At 37.8% G+C, this 24,560-nt stretch overlaps 3 protein-coding genes across 4 annotated transcripts in view; 1 reads left to right on the forward strand and 2 right to left on the reverse strand.

Moving 5' to 3' along the window:
* The window catches only part of LOC126588832 (4-hydroxybenzoate geranyltransferase 2-like), a 44,714-nt gene that overhangs the window by 5,833 nt on the left and 14,321 nt on the right, over window positions 1–24,560 (forward strand). The window lies entirely within an intron of this gene.
* On the reverse strand, window positions 1,522–6,089 carry LOC126588833 (4-hydroxybenzoate geranyltransferase 2-like). Of its 2 annotated transcripts, none has more exons than XM_050253972.1 (9): window positions 5,614–6,089; window positions 3,956–4,091; window positions 3,423–3,544; window positions 3,068–3,137; window positions 2,817–2,966; window positions 2,321–2,456; window positions 2,131–2,227; window positions 1,898–1,971; window positions 1,522–1,812 (listed from the first exon to the last, which is right to left on the reverse strand). In XM_050253972.1, exons 1-8 carry the CDS (start codon window positions 6,027–6,029, stop codon window positions 1,902–1,904), a joined length of 1,197 nt encoding a protein of 398 aa, XP_050109929.1. In that variant the 5' UTR covers window positions 6,030–6,089; the 3' UTR covers window positions 1,522–1,812; window positions 1,898–1,901. The 2 variants fall into 2 exon arrangements, with proteins under 2 accessions (XP_050109929.1, XP_050109928.1); XM_050253971.1 differs by having other exon boundaries at window positions 1,522–1,818; window positions 5,614–6,088.
* LOC126588831 (4-hydroxybenzoate geranyltransferase 2-like) overlaps window positions 1,735–24,560 on the reverse strand; it is a 55,016-nt gene continuing 32,190 nt past the window's right edge. The window contains exon 10 of the transcript XR_007611635.1: window positions 1,735–1,763. The gene's annotated coding sequence lies outside the window, so the exon portion shown is untranslated. The remainder of the gene's footprint in view (window positions 1,764–24,560) is intronic.

Genomic DNA, 24,560 nt, shown 5'->3' on the forward strand with positions numbered 1-24,560 from the left:
ACAATTTCTCACTTGTGACAAGAGGTGTGCTAACTTACTTGCAGTTCTTGTATCCAAATTTATTCAGCAAAGTCAATGCATATTTCTTTTGACAGGTAAATATGCTATGCATCATACCCATGCCAAGGAAATGATACAAGAGCCCCAAGTCAGTCATTTTATACCATGTCATCATCTCTGACTTGAATTCAGCAAGCAACTCTTCACTACTTCCAGTACACACACTGTCATCAACATTAATTGAGACAACTAAAATTCCAGAATTCCCCTTGGTCTTGATGGATAATGTTGCCTCACTTTAACTTCTGGTGTATCCACAGTCAATGAGATATGAGTCGATTTCTTCATACCATACAAGGCTTTCTTCAATTTGTACACTTTGTCTTCAGCATTTTAACCACAAAACTATCTGGTTGATCCACATATACCTCCTTCTTTAGTACACCATTAAGAAATACATATTTGACATCTGGTTGGAACAATTTCCAACCCTTTTGTGCTGCTAAAGCAATGAGAGTCCTGATGGTATCTAATCTGGCCACACGAGCGTATGTCTCGTTAAAATCTATCTCAAGCTTTTGTACATAGCCCTTGACCACAAGCCTTGCCTTGTGTTTTTTTATTAAGCCATCTAATTTCAGTTTGGTCTTATTGACCCATTTGACACCAATCACTGGTTTTTCTTATTAGTCTATTAATTAGTTCTAATATTTCATTCTTCTCAATCATCTCCATTTCAGCTTCTATGGCCTTTTGCTAAGCCTTGTCCTTTGCAGCTTCTTCATAGTTTTTTGGCTCAATTATGCACATGTTACACCTTGCATATATCTTACTAAGATCCTTCATCTTCACAGGTGTTGAGCTAGGGGTAGTTGCTTCTGTCTCAAAACTATGTGAACTTGAACCAATCTCAGATGAACTTGAGCCAATTTCAGCTTAAGAATCATGAGTACTAAAGGCTGGAACATAGGGAATCAACTGAAAGGTGGAGAGGAAGTGACAGTACTTCATATACATGAGATATTCTTTGGAGCACGAAGTACGGTATCCAACTTGTGCACGAGGAAAAAGAGGAGATGACAAACGCCCAAAACGAGTGACAGTACTTCATATACATGAGATATTTCATTGGAGTCCAGCTTGTGCACAAGCAAGAAGAGAAGATGACAAACGCCCAGAACGAGACCACGGATCATCCTTCTTTTCCATGTGTCATTTTTGAAAGTTTTACGGAATACAAGGTGATGCCAAGAACATACTTATCCCCATGGACCATTTTCAAGGCGAGCAATTACGCTTATGATTTGTTGAGGGACATTTCGTAATTGTGAATTGGAGAAATAACCAAAATTAATAATATATACGAGTTTGCCTCAAGGTTGCAACTTGCAAATAAAAATGGTGACCCCAAGCCAACAAAAGCTATCTCCTTTGCAAGGATCAGGGGAACGTCTATCATACGTAGCCATACCTTTGCTTTCCAAGTAATATATATAATATATATATATATATATATATATATATTCTGAAATATGATTCCACTGAAAATAATATCACCAAAAACACTTGTTTCATCACATCTGCTGTTAGACTTCCCAATTGAAATCAAAATTACAACATTTAGTCCCATAAAGCCCCATGAAAATGGTCCACTTTTGAGGTACAACGATAAATATTACAGCACAAACACTGATGACCTTGCAACCTTCTTGCCAATAGACGAGAACATTGATGCCCGCATTTGAGTCCTGCTTTTAGATGACCTTGCAACCTTCTTGCCAATATACGAGAACAGTGCAAGAGAATGACGAACTGCATCTGTAAAAAAGCTCCAAATTAGAATTATTGGAAGACATAACCAACCTTAATATATGCTAAAAATTAATAAACCTTATACCTCCTTATGATGAAAGTCGTCCAAATAGGATTGCGATGAACATAATAGCGCCAAACAACTTGTTCGACACAAATCTGGAACCAGCACAAAAAGAGAAAAGGCTAAGTCAATAAGCTGATCTTGTTCGAAGCAAAACAAAACTAATAAATACTTGGAAACCTAAGAGCCCGTTTGATACCAATTGGTTATCAAAAGAGCCCTAAATAGTATTTTTTTTGCCTGACAACACGTACTTTCTATTGCAATCAGCTGGGGATGAAAGATTAACTGTTGATATTTGCCAAGCTAATTGTCCAAATGCAACCCCCAAAAATGCATAGTACGGCCACCCTGCTCCATATATAGTTGCAAGATTTGGGTGTGAAGATGTGGTAAAAGAGAAAAAATTTGAAAAATATAGGAAATTATAAAAAAGATAATAACCTATTCCAGCATTGTATCCACTAAGGGCAAGACTGCTCAAGCACACGATTCCAAACCCAGTAATCCATTTTTTGGTGGAGTCGCCAAATTTCAATGCCGTAGACTTAACACCTACTTTCAAATCATCTTCCTTGTCCTGCAAGCAAGCATGGTCAGAAAACATCTTAATTTTGTTGGATTGCACATTGAAAAACCTATCTTATATTCTACTTAATTATTCCATAATTTGATCACACTCAAATCTTGGAAAATACAACTTCTGACAAGGAAATAGCGACGTGTTTGTTTTCAATAATATTAAACTATTTTTTCGCCAAATTTATTTATGACTAAATTATGTGTTTGTAGACAGTACGCATGTTATAGATTTTGTTGAAAATAAGTAAGGACCAGTCTCCTTTCCCAACATATGACTTACAAAAACTAAGACATTTTATTGGTGAATAAAACTTGGTAAAAAAAAGTTTGGTGTGCATAGCATTAGTCGTTGTTTTACCTGATGTGCATATATGGTATCATAGACAAGTGTCCAGCATACTGCAGAAAAGTACAATGGGAGCACTATAACTGGATCAATGCTTCCTTTTACTGCTGCCCATCCTAATAAAGCCCCCCAATTAATCATCAAACCTAGATAGGCTTGAGGCTGCACCAAATACGCATTATTATGTGATGTAGAATACCACATTATACATTATAACAACGTAATAAGTCGTTAAATGCAGTCATGAGATTGTAATTACGTACCCAATATGTCAATCTCTTCATGAGAGGATAGGTGAAAATTAGGAACCAAGATGAAACCCCCAAAACGCAGCTGTTAATTCCAATTAATGAGTTACACAAGCTAGCTTCAAATACATAGCAGATTATAATAATATTTGCATAATAATTAATCAGATTAACTAAAAATGCTAGGAATAGTTAATATATTTAAGATAATTACGTATTTACATACCGTTTCAATTCATCCTATTTCATCGGATTCAGAATGTGATTGACCATATTTTGTAAATCACGTGATGCAGCGGGTGATGGTTGATAAATCAAGTAAATGATCCTAGAATCATTCTAAATAAATATTAGTAAGAATGCTAATTACCTATAATTGTTTATTTGAAGGAGAGTTCCTAGAACCAAGAGCAATTGAAATCCAAGAAAAGAAATCCCCTCAAAAGGTGTCAAAACACCACTTGCAAGAGGCCGCGACTTTGTACGTTCTACCTGATCAATTAATTGTAGAACTTTTATCATATGAACTAAGTAATTTTTTTTTTTAATCAAAGAACTAAGTAATTATATCAAAGAATAAATTTCTTCATCTTTCCTTTGTACTCTCCACCTCATAATAATTTTTAAATTACGTGTCATAATATGAGTAGATTAATAATATTAGGTGACAATAATTAGTCCTGATGTAGCATCCATGTATGGGCATAACATTAAAAATTAAAAACAAGATGATATCAGTTCACCGTAATAAATATGTTGTGAAATGCAGCCGAAGGACTAAATTCAGTAGCTAACCAATATGCAGAAAGAAAATTTCATAAATAAATAAACGTGTGCAGAAAAAAAAGTGCATATAAATCAGTTTCGTATACAAAATGACCATATATAATGGACTTAGTTTACCCTGGCATCAATATCCCGGTCAAGGAGATCGTTTATGGTGCATGAGGCGCCCCTAGTAAACACAGCTCCAAATCCAAATAGTATCAACATCATAATATCAGGAAGCTGTCCTGGACTTGCTGCCAGTGCTGTTGACCTGCATGCACCCACCATAAGCATAATTAACTTCCAGTTAAAACAAATTAATTAATTACGTCGACGTTGCCAACGTTTAGAATGCAACTTATACGATATGAATATAATGTCACTGTAACAACTCATACAAGTGATATGTAACACGACATAAAAAAGATTTGTACATTATATCATTGATACTTGACAACAAAATACCCTTGCCATATATGTAAATCTTTTTTCTAGCAAACGTTAGAGCATCTTCAGTCTTGGAGATGCATATGTAGGTGGAAATTGGAAAGCCACTTTTATATTTTCATATACATCTATGGAGATGTAAATTTTAGTTTTGCTCCAATGCATAAATGTAAATGAGGAGATCAAAATTTTAATTTATTCGCTTTTGTGTAATTTATTTTCTTGTTAACTTTAAAAAAAATATTAACGTAACTATTTTCTTCCGCACAATTCGATCAAAAACATTCAAAATTTGGACAGCATGGATTTCATCTCATTTGGACGTTGGTTTGATCAGAAGAAGGTTGAAGTAAAACTAGAAAAAAAATTTGGATGCGGAAGTGTTTTGTGTGAGAATTGAAAGAAAAGAAAACTGGTGACTAGATGAACAAACGTTATGCCTATATTAAGGGGAATTTTTTTTCAAAGAAAAACTAATGAAAATGACTTTAAAACTTTGAGTTTTAACGAAAATGACAAAATAAAAGGTAAATTAAATAGTAACAGTATTAATTTTTTAGTGTAAAAATATGGTTTTTCATCAAAGTGAACAATAAATTTTCGTTAAAGTTCATTTTTTTTAAATGGTTTTTTTTTTTTCTGGGCGATTAAATAGTATTTTTTGGATTATTTACAACCATTTGATTCGCGAATCATGACCTTCCAAATGCGTGGCGAGTATTATTTGCGCGTGGGAGCGCGTTTGCTTGCTTTTCTTTCCTCTTCCACGTGAACCTCTCTGCAAGACTGGCGCAGATTCCGGCCATGTAAGATGCTCTTCGAAAGAATAACTTAACTGTAAGTTTGCACCTTTACGTGCCTCTTTCCGGTGAGTTGCAAATTTTGTAACTCATACATCTGTAAGACCGAAGGAGATTCAGGCCAACCAAGATGTAAAAGTGGGTTTACGACCTCATTTGCATCTTGGATTGGACATGCACCAAAAATAATGCTTTTTAGCCTAAACGGTCCCGCTCTTCACTTTGATTTTTGTGATTTAAAATTGATATAAATACTCTATGAGATTCTTCACTCCTGATTATTTTAGTCATTCTATGAAAAATCTTCATTAAATTGAAGAAACCACTAGTTCAAAGGGGGAGGGGTTGATTTGACAAAAATATTCTTAATTTAACGGAGATTTATCACAAAATAACTAAAATGATTGATGGTGCACAATCTCATGACCACCTCATTTTAAATCTCAGAGTGAGGAGTTATTTTATTCTCATGTACCATTTTGGATTAAAAATTCTAATTATTTAACGGTTAGCACTCGAACTTTCTTCTACATTCCTTTCACTTACCACAAAGAAGGCCAAGCAAACAGCCAGGTGCCGATCGGCTTGTCGAGGCGAGCGAGCTTAGCATAAGGCTGAGCTTGCATTGGCAGGTACAAGTCGATCCAAGAACCCTCCTCAGCCTTGCTGTTTTCATCGCCGCTGGTTTGATTTCCACCCTTCTTTGGGACAGTAGATGCTGAAGACTTGCTCGAGATGTGCGATCTGAGTCTGAGACCGAAGTCAAAGTGACTGGAAGTATCCAGACGACAGTGCCCTTGATTGAATGAGCTCAACCGTCTTGCGTTGGGATAGTGGTAAGGGTTTGGATTGCTGGTGGCAGTGGTGGTGGTGGTGGAAATTGGGTGATAAGAAGAGGCTGCGAAGAGGGTGCCAGAGAGAGAACGTGAAGGTTTCAGAGACACCACCAAAAAAGACTCCATTTGTCAGAATATTTCACTCAAAGATGCAGCACACTTTGGTCTCTTCGATATGGAGTAGTTATACAATTTATGCTATTTATATGTTTTGTTTTGTTCTATTGTTGACTGTTTGACGGCTATTAATTTATTATAGGGGAATTTTGATATATAGACTCCTCGTTTTCAAATGTCATAGATTAAACATCTATTTCTTTTACGATGTGATGATTGGTTATTAGAAAGATTGTATATTTTTTAAACACATAACAAACATTTATTAGACAATAACACTAACAAAATTAAAACTTAGTTGTATGAAAAAATGTCTCCCACTTTAGAGTTTAGACCTCTTTGTTTTAGTCATCCATGTATTTAGTTCAACAGTAATGTTAGCAATACCATCTATTTAAACGAAATTTTGTAAACTATATAACGTGAATGTTGATGATTTGATTACTAATTAAGTATTGATTAACGTACTTATTTTTTATAGATGACGCATCACAAAATTTGTAAATTTGATCTAAAAATTGATCTACATAACATTATCATTAGTCCGATTGTCTTAATCAAGCAAATAAGTGAAGATTAGTCTAGCCTTGTGCTTTTGAAATATTGATTTTTTTAGATGAACCTGCCGCCGCCCCTCTCCCTTCAATTGTCTTAATCAAGCAAATAAGTTAAGATTAGTCAAGAATTGTCTTAATCAAGCAAATAAGTTAAGATTAGTCAAGAATTGTCTTAATTATCATTAGTCCGATTGTCTTAATCAAGCAAATAAGTGAAGATTAGTCTAGCCGTGTGCTTTTGAAATATTGATTTTTTTAGATGAACCTGCCGCCGCCCCTCTCCCTTCAATTGTCTTAATCAAGCAAATAAGTTAAGATTAGTCAAGAATTGTCTTAATCAAGCAAATAAGTTAGATTAGTCAAGCCGGGTGCTTTTCAAATATTGATCTATTTTTGGATGAACCTCCCTGCCCCTTTTCCCAAAAAAAAGCCATGTAAGAGATGCTTTTGAGTTTCATCTAAAATATAAATCAATATTTCTTCTTCGGTTTCCACTTTTAGCGCATGAAGTCATGAATCTAGATTCTGTCTTAGTTTTTTTTTTTTTTTGAAAAGAGAGATTCTCTCCTAGTTTGAACAATATTAGAAACTATTATTAATACTTCTAAACATTTTTATGTATCTTATTGTTTATTTTGTACACGGAGAGCTGTATTAATTAATGTGCAAATAACAACTCTTTGAATTATGTCATAGCACAAGTATGAGAATTGTAAACTATGAGCTCGTTTGGTAAGTGTTTTTAAATGATTAAAAGTGCTTTTAGAAAAAATATTTTTTGGTTCCAAAATGAAGAAGCACTTCAAGTGCTTTTTCATGATTAATTTACATTTTTACTAAAGATTAGTTTCAAAAACATTTTCTTTAAAAGCGTTTTGACATAAGAAAATCATAGAAAAGCAGAAGTAAGGTCTACTATGTTTCTCAAATTTTTTATTTTTTTCAATGCATGGTGAACAATGCCCTTTTAATGAAATTTTCAAATGACAAGTATATGCCCGCATATTTTACAAAATTACAATCTTTACCACTGCATTATTCTCTTTGGAAACTATTATATGACAGTCAATATCATATCATTTTTAGTCATTTAACATATTCTTAACAGTTTCATATAAAACATGACCAAATACTAGATACTGTTTTCTGTTAAAAGCATTTTTAAAAAGAAAAAGAAAAAATGTTTACTAAACATTCAACAACTTTATTTTACAACTATTTGTTCTCACAACATAACAGCAGTAATTTTGTAGAAAAATCACAGCAATACCAAATTGGCCTTAAGATTGGCCAAATATCCTGGTTTTTGCTCTTTGTGAGTTTAATTTTCCTATGAGGGGCATAAATATGTGAATTGTAATAACGCAAGGTTCATAATCTCCCGTTACTTTTGTTTGGTATTATTTTCTACATTTGACATAAATTTGAAATCACTCAGTATTACGGCCTGGTAGTATTTCTCTTTACTTAGAAGTGAGAGGTCTTAGGTTTGAATCTCGTGACTGGCGAATTCGATACCAAATTAGACTGCCCATTGTGTAGCTTAGCCAAACTTTCCATCCCCCTAGTGTAAAAATACCGATGTAATCAATCAAATAAAAAAAAAAACAAACAAACAAACAAACATAAATTTGAAAATGAAGAATCGCCAGTGGGTTCCAAATAGCAAGGAGGATCCTAGGGATCCTCTTTGTGAGGATTATGGGGATCTTCCAATCACATATTTTCATCATATATCGTGCGGTCAGAAATCAGTATAATTTTTTTTTATTTAAAATTGAATATAAATAGTACCTGACAAAAACATGCCGCACGATGTATGATGAACGGATATGATTGGAGGATCCCTGAGATCCTTACAAAGAGGATCTGGCGAGGATCCTCTCCCTCCAAAGAGTGTATGACCCTTTGCCTTTAAAAAATAGTAATATTTTAATACGAATTGTTTGAGTTATTCAGTTTAGGGATAGAGATACACTTGGACAATTACTTTTCACTTGGGGGATTATATTGCCTATTACCCAAGGGGGTTTTTTAGGGGTAGAACTGCTCATATGAAAAGGTAATATCCGTAGAGGAGACAAGCATCTAGCTTGTGCATGAGCAAGAAGAAGATGAGCGACCAAGTACACGATCCTATGGCGCCTTAAAAAAAAAGTAATATAACAATTAAAAGAGCCAATTGTCATACGCATAGGCGTGTGGCAAGAAGCTATTATTATATAATGTGAGTTGAAACTGTTTTATTCAGTAGGTCATTTATTATTATGTTAATTTAGAAAGTAGAAATCATTTGGTACATAATATGCACATCGCTCCAAGTTCAAACATGTTTAAATTTCAACTACAGTTGGATTAGCTAATAGAAATACTAGTAGAAAAACATGTTTGCGCGACGGAGAAAATTTCGTCGCGCAAAGTATGTTTGCGCGACGGAAAACACAAAACGTCGCGCAAACTGTCTTTGCGAGACGTAACTTTGCGCGACGAAGGTTGGCGTCGCGCAAAACATCTTTGCGCGACGCAGAAGTTCCTACGTCGCGCAAAGTGTCTTTGCGCGACGCCAACCTTCGGCGTGCAAAGTTACGTCTCGCAAAGGCAGTTTGCACGACGAAGGCTGTCGTCGTGCAAAGTTTTTTTTTTTTTTTTTTTTTTTTTGGTTCTTGCATTGCCTTTTTCTTTTGTGGTATCCACATGTGTAAATGTTTTAAATTGATGATCAAATTAGTTCATTGTATTCATATAAGGTTAAAGAATGTAGCTGTAAAAAAATCATCAAAATCGGAGTTAAAATAACCGTTCAATCGTGATTTTTCGTTTATAACCATCGAAACGTTTTGTGTCGTTACTTGATCTTTGAATGTTTTTTTTTTGCGATTTTTGGCGTATGAGATCTCGAAGCATATACAAACAAGTTTGATGGTTGGATCGTTCAAACTAGTTTTGTACAATGTGTTTCCCATCAAAACAATAGATTTACTAACACTTGTAATTTATTAATACTTTCATCAACTATAACATAAGAATTTGTGCTGTCCAGTTGTGTAAATATTTTAAATTGACGATCGAATCAGTTTGTTGTATTCATATAAGGTCAAGGAGTGTAGCTGTAAAAAATCATCAAAATCGGAGTTAATAGAACCGTTAAATCGTGATTTTTCGTTTATAAACGTCGAAAAGTTTTGTCCCGTTACTTGATCTCTAAATGTTTTTTTTTTTGCGATTTTTGACGTATGCAATTTCGAAGCATATACAAACAAGTTGACGGTTGGATCGTTCAAATTAGTTTCGTACAATGCGTTTCTCATCAAAATCAATGGTATATGTATTTACTAAGTATATTTTCATTTATTTATTTTGTACTTATAAGCACAAGGGCCAAAAAAAAAATGAAGACTTTGCGCGACTTAGGTACAACTACGTCGCGCAAAGCCGTTTTGCGCGACGCAGAGGTACCTTCGTCGCGCAAAGTCTTCATTTTTTTTATTTTTTTATTTTTTGGGTTCTTGCATTGCATTTTTCTTTTGTGGTATCCACTTGTGTAAATGTTTTAAATTGATGATCAAATTAGTTCATTGTATTCATATAGGGTTAAAGAGTGTAGCTGTAAAAAATCATCAAAATTGGAGTTAAAATAACCGTTAAATCGTGATTTTTCGTTTATAACCGTCGAAAAGTTTTGTCCCATTACTTGATCTCTGATTTTTTTTTTTTTGTGATTTTTGGCATATGCAATCTCGAAGCATATACAAACAAGTTTGACGGTTGGATCGTTCAAACTAGTTTCGTACAATACGTTTCCCATCAAAATCAATGGTATATGTATTTACTAAGTATATTTTCATTTATTTATTTTGTACTTATAAGCAAAAGGGCCAAAAAAAAAAAAAAAACTTTTGCGCGACGCAGCGGTACCTACGTCGCGCAAAGTCTTCTATTTTTTATTTTATTTTATTTTTTTGGGTTCTTGCATTGCATTTTTCTTTTGTGGTATCCACTTGTGTAAATGTTTTAAATTGACAATCGAATTAGTTCATTGTATTCATATAGATTTAAAGACTGTAGCTATAAAAAATTATCAAAATCGGAGTTAAAACTACCGTTAAATCATGATTTTTTGGTTTATAGCCTTCAAAAAGGTTTGTCCTGTTACATAATCTCTGAATGTTTGTTTTTTGTGATTTTTGGCGTATGAGATCTCGAAGCATATGCAAACAGGTTTGACGGTTGGATCGTTGAAACTAGTTTCATACAATGCGTATCCCATCAAAATAATAGATTCACTAACACTTGGAATTTATTTGTACTTTCATTAAGTATAACATAAGATTTTGTGGTATCCACTTGTGTAAATATTTTAAATTGACGATCGAATTAGTTCATTGTATTCATATAGGATTCAGGAGTGTAGCTATAAAAAATAATCAAAATCGGAGTTAAAACTACCGTTAAATCATGATTTTTGGTTTATAACCATCGAAAAGTTTTGTCCCGTTACTCAACCTCTGAATGTTTGTTTTTTGCGATTTTTTGCGTATGCGATCTCGAAGCATATACAAACAAGTTTGACGGTTGGATCCTTGAAATTAGCTTCATAGAATGTGTATCCCATCAAAACGATAGATTCACTAACATTTAGAGTTTATTTATACTTTTATTAGGTATAACATAAAGATTTTGTGGTATCCACTTGTGTAAATATTCTAAATTGATGATCGAATTTGTTCATTGTATTCATATAGGATCAAGTACTATAGCTATAAAAAATAATCAAAATCGGAGTTAAAACTACCGTTAAATCGTGATTTTTGGTTTATAACCGTCGAAAAGTTTTGTCATGTTACTCGACCTTTGAATGTTTGTTTTTTTCGATTTTTTGCGTATGTGATCTCAAAGCATATACAAACAAGTTTGACGGTTGGATCCTTGAAATTAGCTTCATAGAATGCGTATCCCATCAAAATGATAGATTCACTAACACTTAGAGTTTATTTATACTTTCATTAAATATAACATAAAGATTTTGTGGTATCCACTTGTGTAAATATTCTAAATTGACGATCGAATTAGTTCATTGTATTCATATAGGATCAAGGAGTGTAGTTGTAAAAAATCATTAAAATCGGAGTTAAAACTACCGTTAAATCGTGATTTTTCGTTTATAACCGTCGCAAAGTTTTGTCCCGTTACTTAATCTCTGAATGTTTTTTTTTTGCAATTTTTGGAGTATGCGATCTCGAAGTATAAACAAACAAGTTTGACGGTTTGATCGTTCAAATTAGTTTTGTACAATGTGTATCTCATCAATTTCAATGGTATGTGTGTATATATATATTAAGTAAATTTAAATTTATTTATTTTGTACGTATAACACTTAAGAAATTGAAAAACATGTATATTTATTAAGTAGCTTTAAATTTATTGCAATTTTTATAACAATATATTATTGTGGGTTTTATGGAAAAAAAATTGAATTTGAAGGCAGTAAAATTACATTTTCAGTACATTTTATAATATTTATAAAAAATAAAATACCTTGCGCGACGCCACGTGTACTCGTCGCGCAAAAACCCTTTGCGCGACATCTAAAGGTAAACCTGCGTCGCGCAATGTGTGATAATTTTGGCGGTGCACTTGTTAAAAATAGGCGCTTTGTTTAAATTTTCGCTATCTGTGATAAACCCAAACTCTCTCTTCTCCCTCGGTCTCCCGAACTCTCTTCTCACTCCGTCTCCCTCATCCTCTCAAGCAGGTGAATCACCCTCTCTCTCCCTCTCGCTCATATCGTCCTCTCTCTCCCTTTCCCTCACTCGGTCTTTCTCTCCCCAAACCTGAACCCTCCCTCTTTCTTTCCCTCTTTATTTCTGAGTTGTGATAAATCTGAACCCTCCCTCCTTCTTTCCCCTTCTTTCGAACCCAATCTTGAACCCTCCTTTCCCCGTAGACCCCAAATCTCCCTTTCTTTCTTTCCCTCCTTCTTTCCCCTTCTTTCGAACCCAATCTTGAACCTTTCCCCGCAGACCCAAAATCTCCCTCTCTTTCTTTCCCTCGATTTACTGAAACAAAAGTAGGAAGGAGAAACTGTTTGATCATCAATGACTGGTTTTGTTAGAACGAGATCGAAATGGGTCACTTACCCGCTCGACGACCGGGTGAAAGATAGACTCGTAGGAGGATACAGCTTCGGACCTAGTGACGCCAGCAAAGGAAGTGAGCACTCCGGCGACTACGATTCCCCCTGCCTCTCCAAGCTCGTCCGCGGCTGGGTTTCACGACAACGAGTCCGACTCGGAACGAGTCGAATCGGGTATTGGGCCGTGGAAGGGACTTTGTAGTTTCTTCTTTTTCTTCTGTAGGTGTATGGGTAAGGAAGGGACTAATTAGGAACAAAGAGTGGGGTTAGGAGGTAAGTCCATATCTTCCTCAGTCAGAGTAATATTCAAATTAGGGAAAAGACAAGTCCTCACTATATTTTCTTAACATTTCCTTATTTGAGCACACTGTTAAGCGGCTTCTGCTTGTGTTATCTTTAATTAACATTTCCATTTAAACAGGCTCAGAGGATTGGCATGATCAACACACTGCAAGAAATGTGTAATGCTCCACTTGGCATGATCAAAGTTAAGGTGCAACTCTTTTTTATATACGCAACTTATCCTTTTTAATTCTTCCCATTGGGGTGGGTGCAGGCAGAATAAGCATCTTGAACCTTGACCATCATTGTTAAGTTCGGTTTGTTCTTCTTATGGTTCTGTAGCTTTAGTTGATGCTGTTGGTTCTTCCTTTCAATCATATTTAAATATACTATTAATAACAATATTAAATACAAGTGTTTGTGGTGGTTTAAGTGTATTGATTTGTACATTTAAGTACCCATCTCTGCACATTGTTTCTCATATCCTCTCTGATATGGTGGCGAGGATTTAATTTTCTATGTGTTATAGTGAAACAGATAATTCATTGGACACTCAAGTACCATTCCTCCCTTTGGTTGAGGTTTCAGTGAAGGCTTTACTTGTCATATCATCAGTAGCTCTACCTGCAGCTCCAAGTGCAGCAACACGAGTTTTGTTCTGTGCTCATCATCCATACTTGGTTGGAACTGCAAAGAGAGACGCAGTTTGGAAGGTAAATCTTTCTCTTGGACTTTTGTTATTTGAAAAAAGAAAAAAAAGTGATCGTCATTATGTTACTTGGTTTAGCAGGTTTTTCTGTTTCTCATTTTTAATCTGAAAGTCCCCATCTCAAAGAATATAATCTTGACCCAAAAAAAAAAATAATGACAATTGTTTCTTCCTCTTTTGAAAAAAAAAAAAAAATTGAAATGAAAAGACAAGAACAGATTTAAGAAGCAAGTAGGTCTTGGATGGCGAGGTACATGTCAACCAACACTCCTGCTGAAAACATGTCAATTAAGAAAACCAAGTACTGGAAGATTACTTCTCTTCCATGCAAGGCTCATAAAGTTTTTAAAACTTATTTGGAAACTGCGTCCATTAAGTTTTTGCCTATGTTTTGACAATAAGTCATGAGACTCTGAGAGTTAGGTTTTCTTCCCTCTTTTACTGGTAAAAAATATATGTTCATATAGAGTTGTGTGCCTTCCTATGCTAATTTTCATCTATTGTGGCATAGTGAAAATTCCGGTTGCATTTTTGAGCTGATTTGTTTGGTTCTTTTGGTCTTCAGAGGCAACGAAGATGTATGCATGCATGTGGTTTGGATCTCTTTCTAGATAAGTTCTGAGATTGTTCTCTCGTCGTTTGCTTGTATTGAGTTTGGGCATTAGTGAACCTATTTCTCTTTGTATGAGAGTCAAATTTCTTAATGCAGGTTCAATCGTTGCCAAGGATGGTTATCATGGATGAGAATGGGAAGCAGGTAACTTATCCAGCTTTCCTTTTCTTACACTTATGCTTCTAATCTTTTTCTTACACATGTCTACGGGGTTTGTTGCCAACACTTTGCTTGTATGGACACTTATTTAAGATTGATAAATGATTTCTAACGCGATGATTAGTATTGGTTTAAAGCATAGTTGACATCGTTAATTAGTATTGTTTCTACCATTGCACTACTACTTTATATATATATATGTGTGTGTGTGTGTGAACAAATGCAAGAAAGGATATGATATTACTTTGGCTGCTAATTGATTAGTTTCAAATGCAAGAAAGGACTAGTTTCTAATGTTATATTTTTATTGTTCGGTGTATGGGGAAAGCGCGGGTTCGTGAGACGGGTGCCTCCTTTTCCAGATCGACCATAGGAGAGGTCAATGCCTTGAAGGAGGAAGTGACAACCCTAAAAGATCAACTTGCAGCCAGGGCGAGCATATGAGGGCCTAGGGCGAGCAGATGAGTATTATTGTACGGGCCTTACAGATTTTCGGCCTCTAAATCCCGATGCCAGCACCTAATCTTGCTCCACCTTCGACCTCCCAGCCACTTCGCCCAGCCGATACCCAGTAGTCTGATGTATCAAACATAGAAGACTACTTGTAGTTTTTTCTTTTTTGTTTGGACATCTTGTATGTACATTTTCATATATTTTATAATTAAATACTTTTTTTTGTTTATTAATTATTGTTTAGAATTTACAATATTTATTAAAAATTAAATAAAAAATATTTTTGCCAAAAAAAAAAAAGTGGTTTGCGCGACGAAGGAGTAACATACGTCGCGCAAAAATACTTTGCACGACGTAGGATCTGCGTCGCGCAAAGTGTCTTTGCGCGACGCATGTTATACGTCGCAAGGTTCATTGCGCTAATTTTTGCGCGACGTTTTTTTGACTTTGCACGACGAAGGACCTGCGTCGCGCAAAGTGTTTTTTTTACTAGTGCCGCACTCCATTGTTTGGAATCTTCCATTATATTTGTCCTCTTGACTCTTGGGTTGTTTTTTTATCACTGGAGACTTGATGATAAAATCCTTGATTATATCTCAACTGGTGGTTGTGGATGTCCGGGAAAAGAATATCAATACTACAAGTAAATAATATCAAGACTTATACTAAGCTTGAAGTAGTGTTCAATGTAATCATACGGATGGTTGCCATTTCCATCTGCAACCGCGTGAATAACTAAAACGTTTGAACTTATTTGACCAAAGACAATTGAATTCGAATGCATGGATGAATAAAACAACGGGGTCTATAGTCTAAAGTGGAAGATATTTTCACATGCCACTAAGTTTTGATTTTGTTTTTATTATTGTTCGTGGTTAGAATTTCCGTCGGGATGTCTCCTAGCTGATGAGCACACAGCTCCCCGAGAGGTTGGCGCCGGTTGATGCTTTCTGTCGGGCTTCTGCTTCACTGGCAGGCTTGTCGGGCAAAGCTTGTCGGGCAAGGCTGAAAGAGAAGGACAGAGTTAACTTTGAAAGGTGCCTTTGTGGGGTCTTAGGTATAGGCCTTGAGGCTCACAATCAAGATTAACTTTTAAGTGCTCAGGCGTGCCACTGCCATCTTTAGCATGGCAGATGTAAAATGGATGTTGAGTTTTAGTTGTACATATACCCGAGAGGCCGTGTTAGTTATGACAGGTGCCTTTGTGGGGCCTTAGGTGTAGGCCTTAAGGCTTCCGATCAAGAACTAACCCAGTACTCGAATATACGATGTTTGTTTTATTGTTTGCAGAAGTGTTATAACCATTATACTTTTGATTATCCGAGCCCGCAAAGCAGAATGAACCCAAATATGAGCCTTTGTAGGGCCTTAGATATAGGCCTTGAGGCTTCCCATCAGAATTCCTTCTATACTCAAACGTTCTACTATAATCATAATATAATAGAAATAAAACTAAGAGATAGATCGATTACTTGCGCCCCAAGTAACTTCAGACTTCTTGTTATCAAAGCTTGTCGTGGATGGGTTAAGTCCACATAAGGTTTTTTTTTATGCCTTGAGGCCAAGGACTTTTGAATGATCAATCTTACATGCCCGAAAGCTTAGAACTTAGATCTGGTTTGAACTGTGAAGACATATTCAAATCGGATTCAAGAACTGAGAGAGTCTTTTAATCATCATCTTACTATAAATAACTTGAATACAACTGGAAGTATATAACATATTGCTAGGCTAATGAATGAAAAGACAAAAACAAAGAGGGTCGGGCAAGGCGTAACCTTGTCGGGCTAGGCTGATCGTCTTGCAACTTCCTATCTTTGTGGTTTATCAAGGGGTTTGAGAGCTTTAGAAAATGAGGTAGGGAGTTGATTTTGCAGAAAGAAATCAATACTACAGCAAGCTTAGGACAAGGTAGCAGAGCTATTACAAAGACTTTTTATGAGGGTTTATCCCTAAAGGGATGAAGGCTTGGGCTGACTACAACTTCGTTTGAAGGCAAATCTGGCTTTGAGCAGAGTTTGTGCTTGTATTTGTTTGTTTGATTGAGTGTCCTCATCCCTGATTTCTCTTTCTTCTTTTATAGACACTTTGGTTTGGCCTCCTGTAGCAGTAATCTTGCCCGAATGCAGCTTGAAGGGTAATGACTCATCAGCTATTTACTTGTACTGCCACTGTAAAGTGCTTTTGGGCTGATTAGCTGGCTGGTCTATACCACTTGGTCTCTAGGCAGGTGAGCAAGTGGTGCAAATGATATGTACCTAGTCGGGAAAGGCATTTTCTGCCTTCTGGGCTTTGGCTGAGCTTCGGGCTTTTCCTTTTTTTCAGACCTCCTTTTGGGCCAACTCTTGCTTAAGCCCAAAGTTCAAGTTTTAACCCAAACAGTGCCCCCTTCAATCAATATTCAGACTGGAATTCCAGGCGCCAATATTGATTGAATAGCTCCCAATTAATACCCACGTCTCTCTCTCTCGGGATTTGCACACTTTTCAAAGATAATCATCACTTTCCTGCGGTCATTCTACTAACTCACGAATCCTCTGCATTCTTAGCACGAAATTCCTCTGCGATTGAAAATTTCCTAACTTCCCAAACATTTTTCTTTTCTAAATCTTTTAAACTCTCTGCTGCTCTTTGCCCGACATCTTCTACCCTTGTCGTCTTCCTTGCCGTTCCTCTTCAAAACTTCATCAAATGGCTTCAGGATCCAGCCAAATCCAATTATCCTATGAATCTGGCGAAGGCACCGCCACCCTGCCCTGTTTACTCAACGGACTGCATCGCCCTCGGGTAGGTTTATTTTCTGAGCTTTTCTTTGAAGTGCATGGGGTATAATCGTTGGGTCCTGCATGGATTTCCCAGGTCCCTGCAGTGCTAGAGGACAATATGCCCAAGGATAACTAGTTTTCCCCAAATCCCTTTTTGGCTAAATTGGGCATTTCTTCATCCAAGTGGTCGTCATACCGCCGAGGCTTTCCTTTGATGAACGATTTGGCTTGGGCTCAATGGGTTGATGAACTAGAGCCAACTTTTAAGAAGAAATGGATGAATAACGGTATTTATGAATTGATAATACTCTCGAAAACTACCATTATTCCCAAGCCCGAACTGCTTGCTTCTTCTCTTCTTTTCTGGAATTCGGGCACAAACATTTTTTACTTCCGTATGGGTCCCATGTCTCCGACTGTTCTTGATATGGCCCAGGTCTTCGGGCTAAGGCCATCGGGCAGGATAGTGGATGTTACTCAAGACTGGGCTCCCCCCTCAATTGCTGGAAGCTCAGGCTCATCCGCCTCTTTCCTTTCCTTGGAATATAATGCTGCAACTTTCAAGAGTTACGGGACCTCCTTCAAGGGATTCATCCCTTTTGTAAAGGAGAATTTTGGAGCAGATTCTTCTCATGTTGATAAAGATCAAGAGCACATGTATTTCCTCTTATACTGGCTCAATAAACATGTCTTCCCCAATAAGTCCAAAGGAGTGAAGGTTGAATGGATCCCCTTGGTGTAAGCTCTTCATAACTTTGATGATGTAGCTACAGGTCCATTCCTTCTTTCTCATCTTTACCATCTTTTTTTTTTAAATGACTCAAGGCGAGCCATTCGAGACTAACCTGAATGGACCCATATGGATGATACAAACATGGCTTCAATGGTACTACCCAGAGTTTCGGGCTGCTAACTTAGAATTCCCAGAAGGTGTGGCCCCTGCCCGAATCCTAGCTGAAGCTGCTCCTACCAATCACTCCACCTTTGCCTGCTTTTACTTCTTCAAAGTTTGTAGGACTCGATCAGACTTGGAATGAGGCGCGTTAGTCTTGAGGAGATATCCTTGGTTTTCTGACCAAGCTTTTCAAGATGCTTCTAGGGAAGATGTCACCCCCTTTTGTAGGGAAAAATTTATTAGTTGTATTCAACCGAGAGACATGGCCTGGGGAGTTCGGGGCAATCGATATGATCGAGGGTTGGAGGTGTATCACCCTAACTTTTGCAGCAGGCAGTTAGGCTTTAGGCAAGCTATTCCCATCCTGTTCTTCGACTCTGTTCATTGTGGCACATCCTTTCATTTATCATCTCCTTCCGAGGTGACCTTTCGAGCTGCCCGATGTAGTCTTGAAGTCATGAGTCAGGCTGCCCGAAAGTCCATCTTTCTCAATTTTGAATGCACTTCACTCTTCTCTTCTTGGTGGGAAGACAAATGGTCCAAGAAATATGGAGAAGACTTGAGAGAGACTCATGATCGCCTCTTCAGTCAACTTTCACTTAAATCATACCCCAGTTCGGGCGAACTTGAAAATTGGAAGGAGATGATCCAGGAGAAGAATCGGTTACTTCTGATAGGTATTTCCTCTTCATATCTTGATTTTATATCCCTTCTGAAGCCCTTTAAATTTTACCTTGCTTGATCCGCAGCCTAAGTGGATGTTGAATTGGTACCCATGGAGTCCGATGATGACTCAGCTGATGCAGCAGTTCTTCATGGAGCTGCGGTAGAGGCTGAAAGACGAGAAGTTGGAGAAGGTGGGGATGTTTTCAAAGATTCAGGGGCTGGAGAAGAAGCGCATGAAGTCACCACCCAAGTGTCTAAGCGAAGGAAAGCAGTTGTGATCGAAACCTTAGATTCTGATCCTGCATCCCCACCTAAGACTAAACGACCAATTCCTACTAGAAAGAGTAAGAGAACAAGAACCGTCCAAACTCTCAATTCTTCAGCCTTATCTGCTCCAGTTTCTGAAGCAGGCAGAAAGAAGCAAAAATCTTCAAGTGAGTTTTTATTCTTTTTTATCAGATTGCCACCCTTCTTATTTATCTAATTACCCTTGTTTTCCTTGAAAACAAGACCTCAAGCATCTAAGAAACCAACCATTGCTTCTAAGGAGGAACCATTAGGAGCTGAAATGCACAAAAAGGCTGAAGAATTGCGAAATATCACCCTCAAAGAACTTAGGGTATAGTTTATGTTTATGTCTGCATAATCTTTCCTGCTTCTACAAAACCCTGAGCATGATTACTTGAGTCAGGCTGCAAGAGAGGAAAAGCTTCGTCTGCCCGAGGTCTCTTCGCCACTTGCCCGAAAAACAAGCCTCTCTCCTCCTCAGGTTAATCCTTCAGAGGTGCATTTTCTTCTTTCTCGAACCTTGGGTAACTTTATAGTCTCTAGAGCTAATGCCTAAACCTTTCTCTTCTTCTATCTTCATTCAGGTCAGGGTATCTGCCCCTTTGCCTAGTCAAGGTTCTCCTTTGAAGTCTTTGATTTCTCTTTCTGCCCTGGAGGCAACTCCATCTTCTCAATTTGATCCATCCACAGGAGTTACGTTGCACTTTGTGGATGAGGACAGTAAGTTGGTGAGTAACTATCCTTACATTAACTTTCTGTGCATTGCTTCCATATTAACTTTCATTTATACTTCTTGCAGCCTTCTCCATTATATGAACCACCCCAACCGTCAATGGCAATATGTGATGAACCCATAGTCCCTGAGATTCCTGTGACCTCAGGGGTAGCGGTTTTGCAGGTGTTTGCTTGCCCGACGGTTACCATCGATGAACCTCCTTCTTCTCGGAGTCAAACTCAGGTATGGAGGCATTTTCTTCCTGTTTTCCTCTTACAATCTGCTTACTAACAATTGCTGCTATCCCTGGATACTTCTAGGGCATTGGCGAAGGTTCAAGCGTAGCTTTTTCCTCCCCTGATAGTGGTAGAGAGTTTTCCCCTCAGCCAGGAATTGGTACTCTTTCTTGTGAAGCCTAATGGCTCAGTTAGGTATATTTCTTCTTCCCAAAGCTTCCCTTTGCTTCAAACTGTATTTTTGTCTTAATCTGGTCTTATTTGGTCTTTGCAGCAAGTTCTGGAAGAAGCCTCTCCTCCTCGCTTGGTTCGTAAATCAAAGCTCCCCCGGCCTCATTCAACTTTTGGAAGTGCCGGGATTTCCCATCCTGGAATTAAGAAGACCGGGAAGACAGAAAATGCCCCATCAGTAGGTACTACTTCATTAGAGGAAACTGGAGTGCGAAATCCTCCTCTTGCTTCTTTATTTTCAAAAACTGCTAAGTTGCCCGAACTTTTTGAAGAATTCGGGCAACTTGAGACAAAGCTGAAATCTTCAAAGCATTCTGCCGTATCTTCCGGTCTTCGAGAGCAGCAACAAGCTTTCCAAGAATGGGCTAGGAAGGACTTCTCAGCTTCGTTCAGCCTCAAGGCTCTTCATGATATAGAGAAGGTTACAATGGAGCTGTTCAAAGCCGGTCAGTTATCCAAAACTCAACATGATTCATTTCTCTCTTTCTTCGAGAACCTGAGGGCTCTCCGGAATCAACATAAAAGAGCTGAAAGACAAGCCAATCGTGTAAGATGTTTCCAGGAGAAAGAATCGAGTACTTCTGCTCAGGTTGAAAGGTTGATGGATGATGGTTTGTTGACAAAAGAAAGGATCGGAGTGGTGACTTCTGAAATCCAGAAGCTAGAGGAACAACTGGTTATTCTCAAAGCTGAACAAGCAACTCTTCTTGGCACCCTCAAAAACCAAATCGAAGAAGTGAAGAAGTCAGACTCGGAATTATAGCATACTAGGTCTCAGCTTGCAAATAGCCCTACTGTTTTGGCCAAACCTAGTAGGATTTTTGCCATCATGCAGACATATCATTCTCGAATAATCACCCTGAGTAAAGATGTAAAATTATTAGACTAGAATTATGTGTAACCTTTCTTTTAGCAGAATGAACATGTATTTTTTCTTTTGCTTGCTTTGCTTCTGGTTCTTGTCTGAACTTATTTCGGGCAACTCTTTGCCCCCTCATCTATTTTCTTCTTTCTTCTGCTTTCCTCACTAATACCAATTTTGGGACATGATCATGATCCCTTGGTCCCCCTTATAGTACTTTTATTTGAGCCAGGGTGTTGGGACAACCTAGGATCCATCTCTCTTTTCTGTCATAACAACTGATGACCCTGGCTTCCCCACCCAAATTAGATTGATCGTGTTGATAGGGGCTTCCGGGAAAGGATTGGTATCAACCATCATACTAGCTTGGGGCATGTTAAGTAACAGTTTTCCCTTCAATATAAGGTCTTGTATCCAGTCTCTGAACTGGACACAATTGGTTATAGAATGGTTAAAGGTATAGTGTAACTTACAATACTTCTTCCCACTCAGCTCTTCTGGCTTGGGCATCTTTTTAGTACTGTCGGGCAAAATTACTCTTGCCGGCACCAGTTCTTCATAAATCTCAGGTGCCTTGGCCAGATCGAACGAATAACTCTGGTACTTAGGAGGTTTCATAGGGACGAAGCCTCCATCGTTCATCACAATTTTCTGGTTTTTGAAGGGTTGAACTAATCCTTTCACCATCAATGGTTTGAAAGGCATGGTCATCTCAGCAGCACACACCTCAACTTCCTCTCTGTCATGGCCACCTTCATGCTCTGGCCTGATTTCTCCTACCTCCACATGATGAATTGCAGCTTTGTTTTTATAGAAGGGAGGGGCTTTGGAAGTATGTTTTTGTGGCAGCAATTACCAACTCATGTAGCTCGTTAAACTGTGTATCATAAAATCTTTTCCTCAAAGGTAATCTCAGAGCCCTTTGAGCAATTGATATGAGCTGAGCTTGGTTAACAGGGAATTGGCATTTCATCCTTGTCTTCTTGAACCTCATCATGAAGTCCTCTGTGGATTCATGTTCGTATTGTTTGACTTCAACCATATCATTAATAGTCATTTCTGGTTCTATTCTATAAAATTGTTCATGGAAGGCCATCTTCATCTACCCCCAGTTGGCAATAGAGTTAGGGTGTAATAAAGAATACCATTGAGATGCTAGTCCCGCCAATGAATTCCTAAACAATCTTAACTTGTAGTTTGGGTTGTCTTCATATGCCACACAATGGTTGGAGAATTTGAAAATGTGGTCTCTGGAGGACACACTGCTATCTTCACCTGTGAACTTTGGGAATGTAGGCATCTTGAAGTTGAGAGGAAACGGATTTTGCTCATCAACGTATTCAGGATAAGGCTTTTGATAGGTAACCCTCAACACTGGGCGAGCCTGTGGTTGAGCATTTTAAGCCACTGTCCTCCTTAATTCAGCCAACTCCTCCCTCAGTTGTTGAGTAGCCGTATTATTATTCTGGAAGAGAAGGGCAGACTCATTTTTCGGACTTCAGTCATTGCCCGCGAATGCTTCTTTCTTTGATTCAGGCTTTCTCCAGTTGGTTCCTCCTCCCTTATGAGCCAATGGGGGTGGCCTATAAGGAAGAGGTTTATCCGCAGCTGCAGAGCTTTCTTTTTGGCTGGACTCTCCTGTTGTTATGGGCATCCCATACTTCATCCTTTCTTGCTCGCTTTGCTTCCTATTATTAAATGATAATAATGGGAAGCTAGGAAATTCTTTCTCCAGAACTGGTTCTATCACGGGTTGACTTCCTTCAAGAACTACTTTCTTTTTTCCCCTATCATTTTCTTCTTCTAACAGCGGAAATAGGGGAATAACTGGTTCACTTCTGATGGTAACCTGACTCATCCCACTTCCCTGAGCACCTTTTGGAGTGGAAAACTCCAGATCTAACATTCTCTGTAGATTCCCTGTTAAGGTACACAGTCTATTGACTTCCCCTTTGGTTTCCAAAGAGATTTTTTCCATACTCCTTAATACTTGTATCATAGTAGCCTGTAATTCCTCATTAGTTCCTCTCCATTCCGACTTTCCGGATGAAGATGGGCTTTTCGGGACCACCTGTCCTAATGGGAAGAAGGATTTCCTGATTGATCTGCTATTTGTAGCAAAGGTGGAGAAGAACCGTCTTTCGTATTCTTTCTGCAAAGTTTATGGCTTTCCTTCTTGGACGTGCAAGATAAAAACAATGAGATCTCACCGGGCGTGCCAAAACTATGTTCGTGGCTAAAATTTCCATCGGGGATGTCTCCTAGTCGACAAGCACACAACTCTTCGAGAGGTTGGCGCCGATTGATGCTTTCTGTCGGGCTTCTGCTTCACTGGCGGGCTTGTTGGGCAAAGCTTGTCGGGCAAGGCTTGTCAGGCAAGGCTGAAAGAGAAGGACATAGTTAACTTTGAAATGTACCTTTATGGGGCCTTAGGTATAGGCCTTGAGGCTCACAATCAAGATTAACTTTTAAGTGCTCAGGCGTGCCACTGCCATCTTTAGCATGGCAGATGTAAAATGGATGTTGAGTTTTAGTTGTACATATACACAAGAGGCCGTGTTAGTTATAACAGGTGCCTTTGTAGGGCCTTAGGTGTAAGCCTTGAGGCTTCCGATCAAGAACTAACCCAGTACTCGAATATACGATGTTTGTTTTATTGTTTGCAAAAGTGTTATAACCATTATACTTCTGATTATTCGAGCCCGCAAAGCAAAATGAACCCAAATAGGTGCCTTTGTAGGGCCTTAGATATAGGCCTTGAGGCTTCCCATCAGAATTCCTTCTATACTCAAACGTTCTACTATAATCATAATATAATAGAAATAAAACTAAGAGATAGATCAATTACTTGCGCCCCAAGTAACTTCGGACTTCTTGTTATCAAAACTTGTCGTGGATGGGTTAAGTCCACATAAGGTTTTTTTTTATGCCTTGAGGCCAAGGACTTTTGAATGATCAATCTTACATGCCCGAAAG

Source organism: Malus sylvestris, chromosome 11 (genome assembly GCF_916048215.2).
Source record: "Malus sylvestris chromosome 11, drMalSylv7.2, whole genome shotgun sequence".
Lineage (NCBI taxonomy): Eukaryota > Viridiplantae > Streptophyta > Magnoliopsida > Rosales > Rosaceae > Malus > Malus sylvestris.

Bases quoted from the DNA above. Each gene is read 5' to 3' on its own strand.
- LOC126588833 (XM_050253972.1), bottom strand. From the start codon at position 6,029: ATGGAGTCTTTTTTGGTGGTGTCTCTGAAACCTTCACGTTCTCTCTCT. The intron at 3,138-3,422 runs GTAATTAGCATT...TGGAATTAACAG, and splicing joins CTTCAAATAAACAATTATAG to CTGCGTTTTGGGGGTTTCAT. The intron at 1,972-2,130 runs GTACGTGTTGTC...TGCTGGTTCCAG, and splicing joins CCAGCTGATTGCAATAGAAA to ATTTGTGTCGAACAAGTTGT.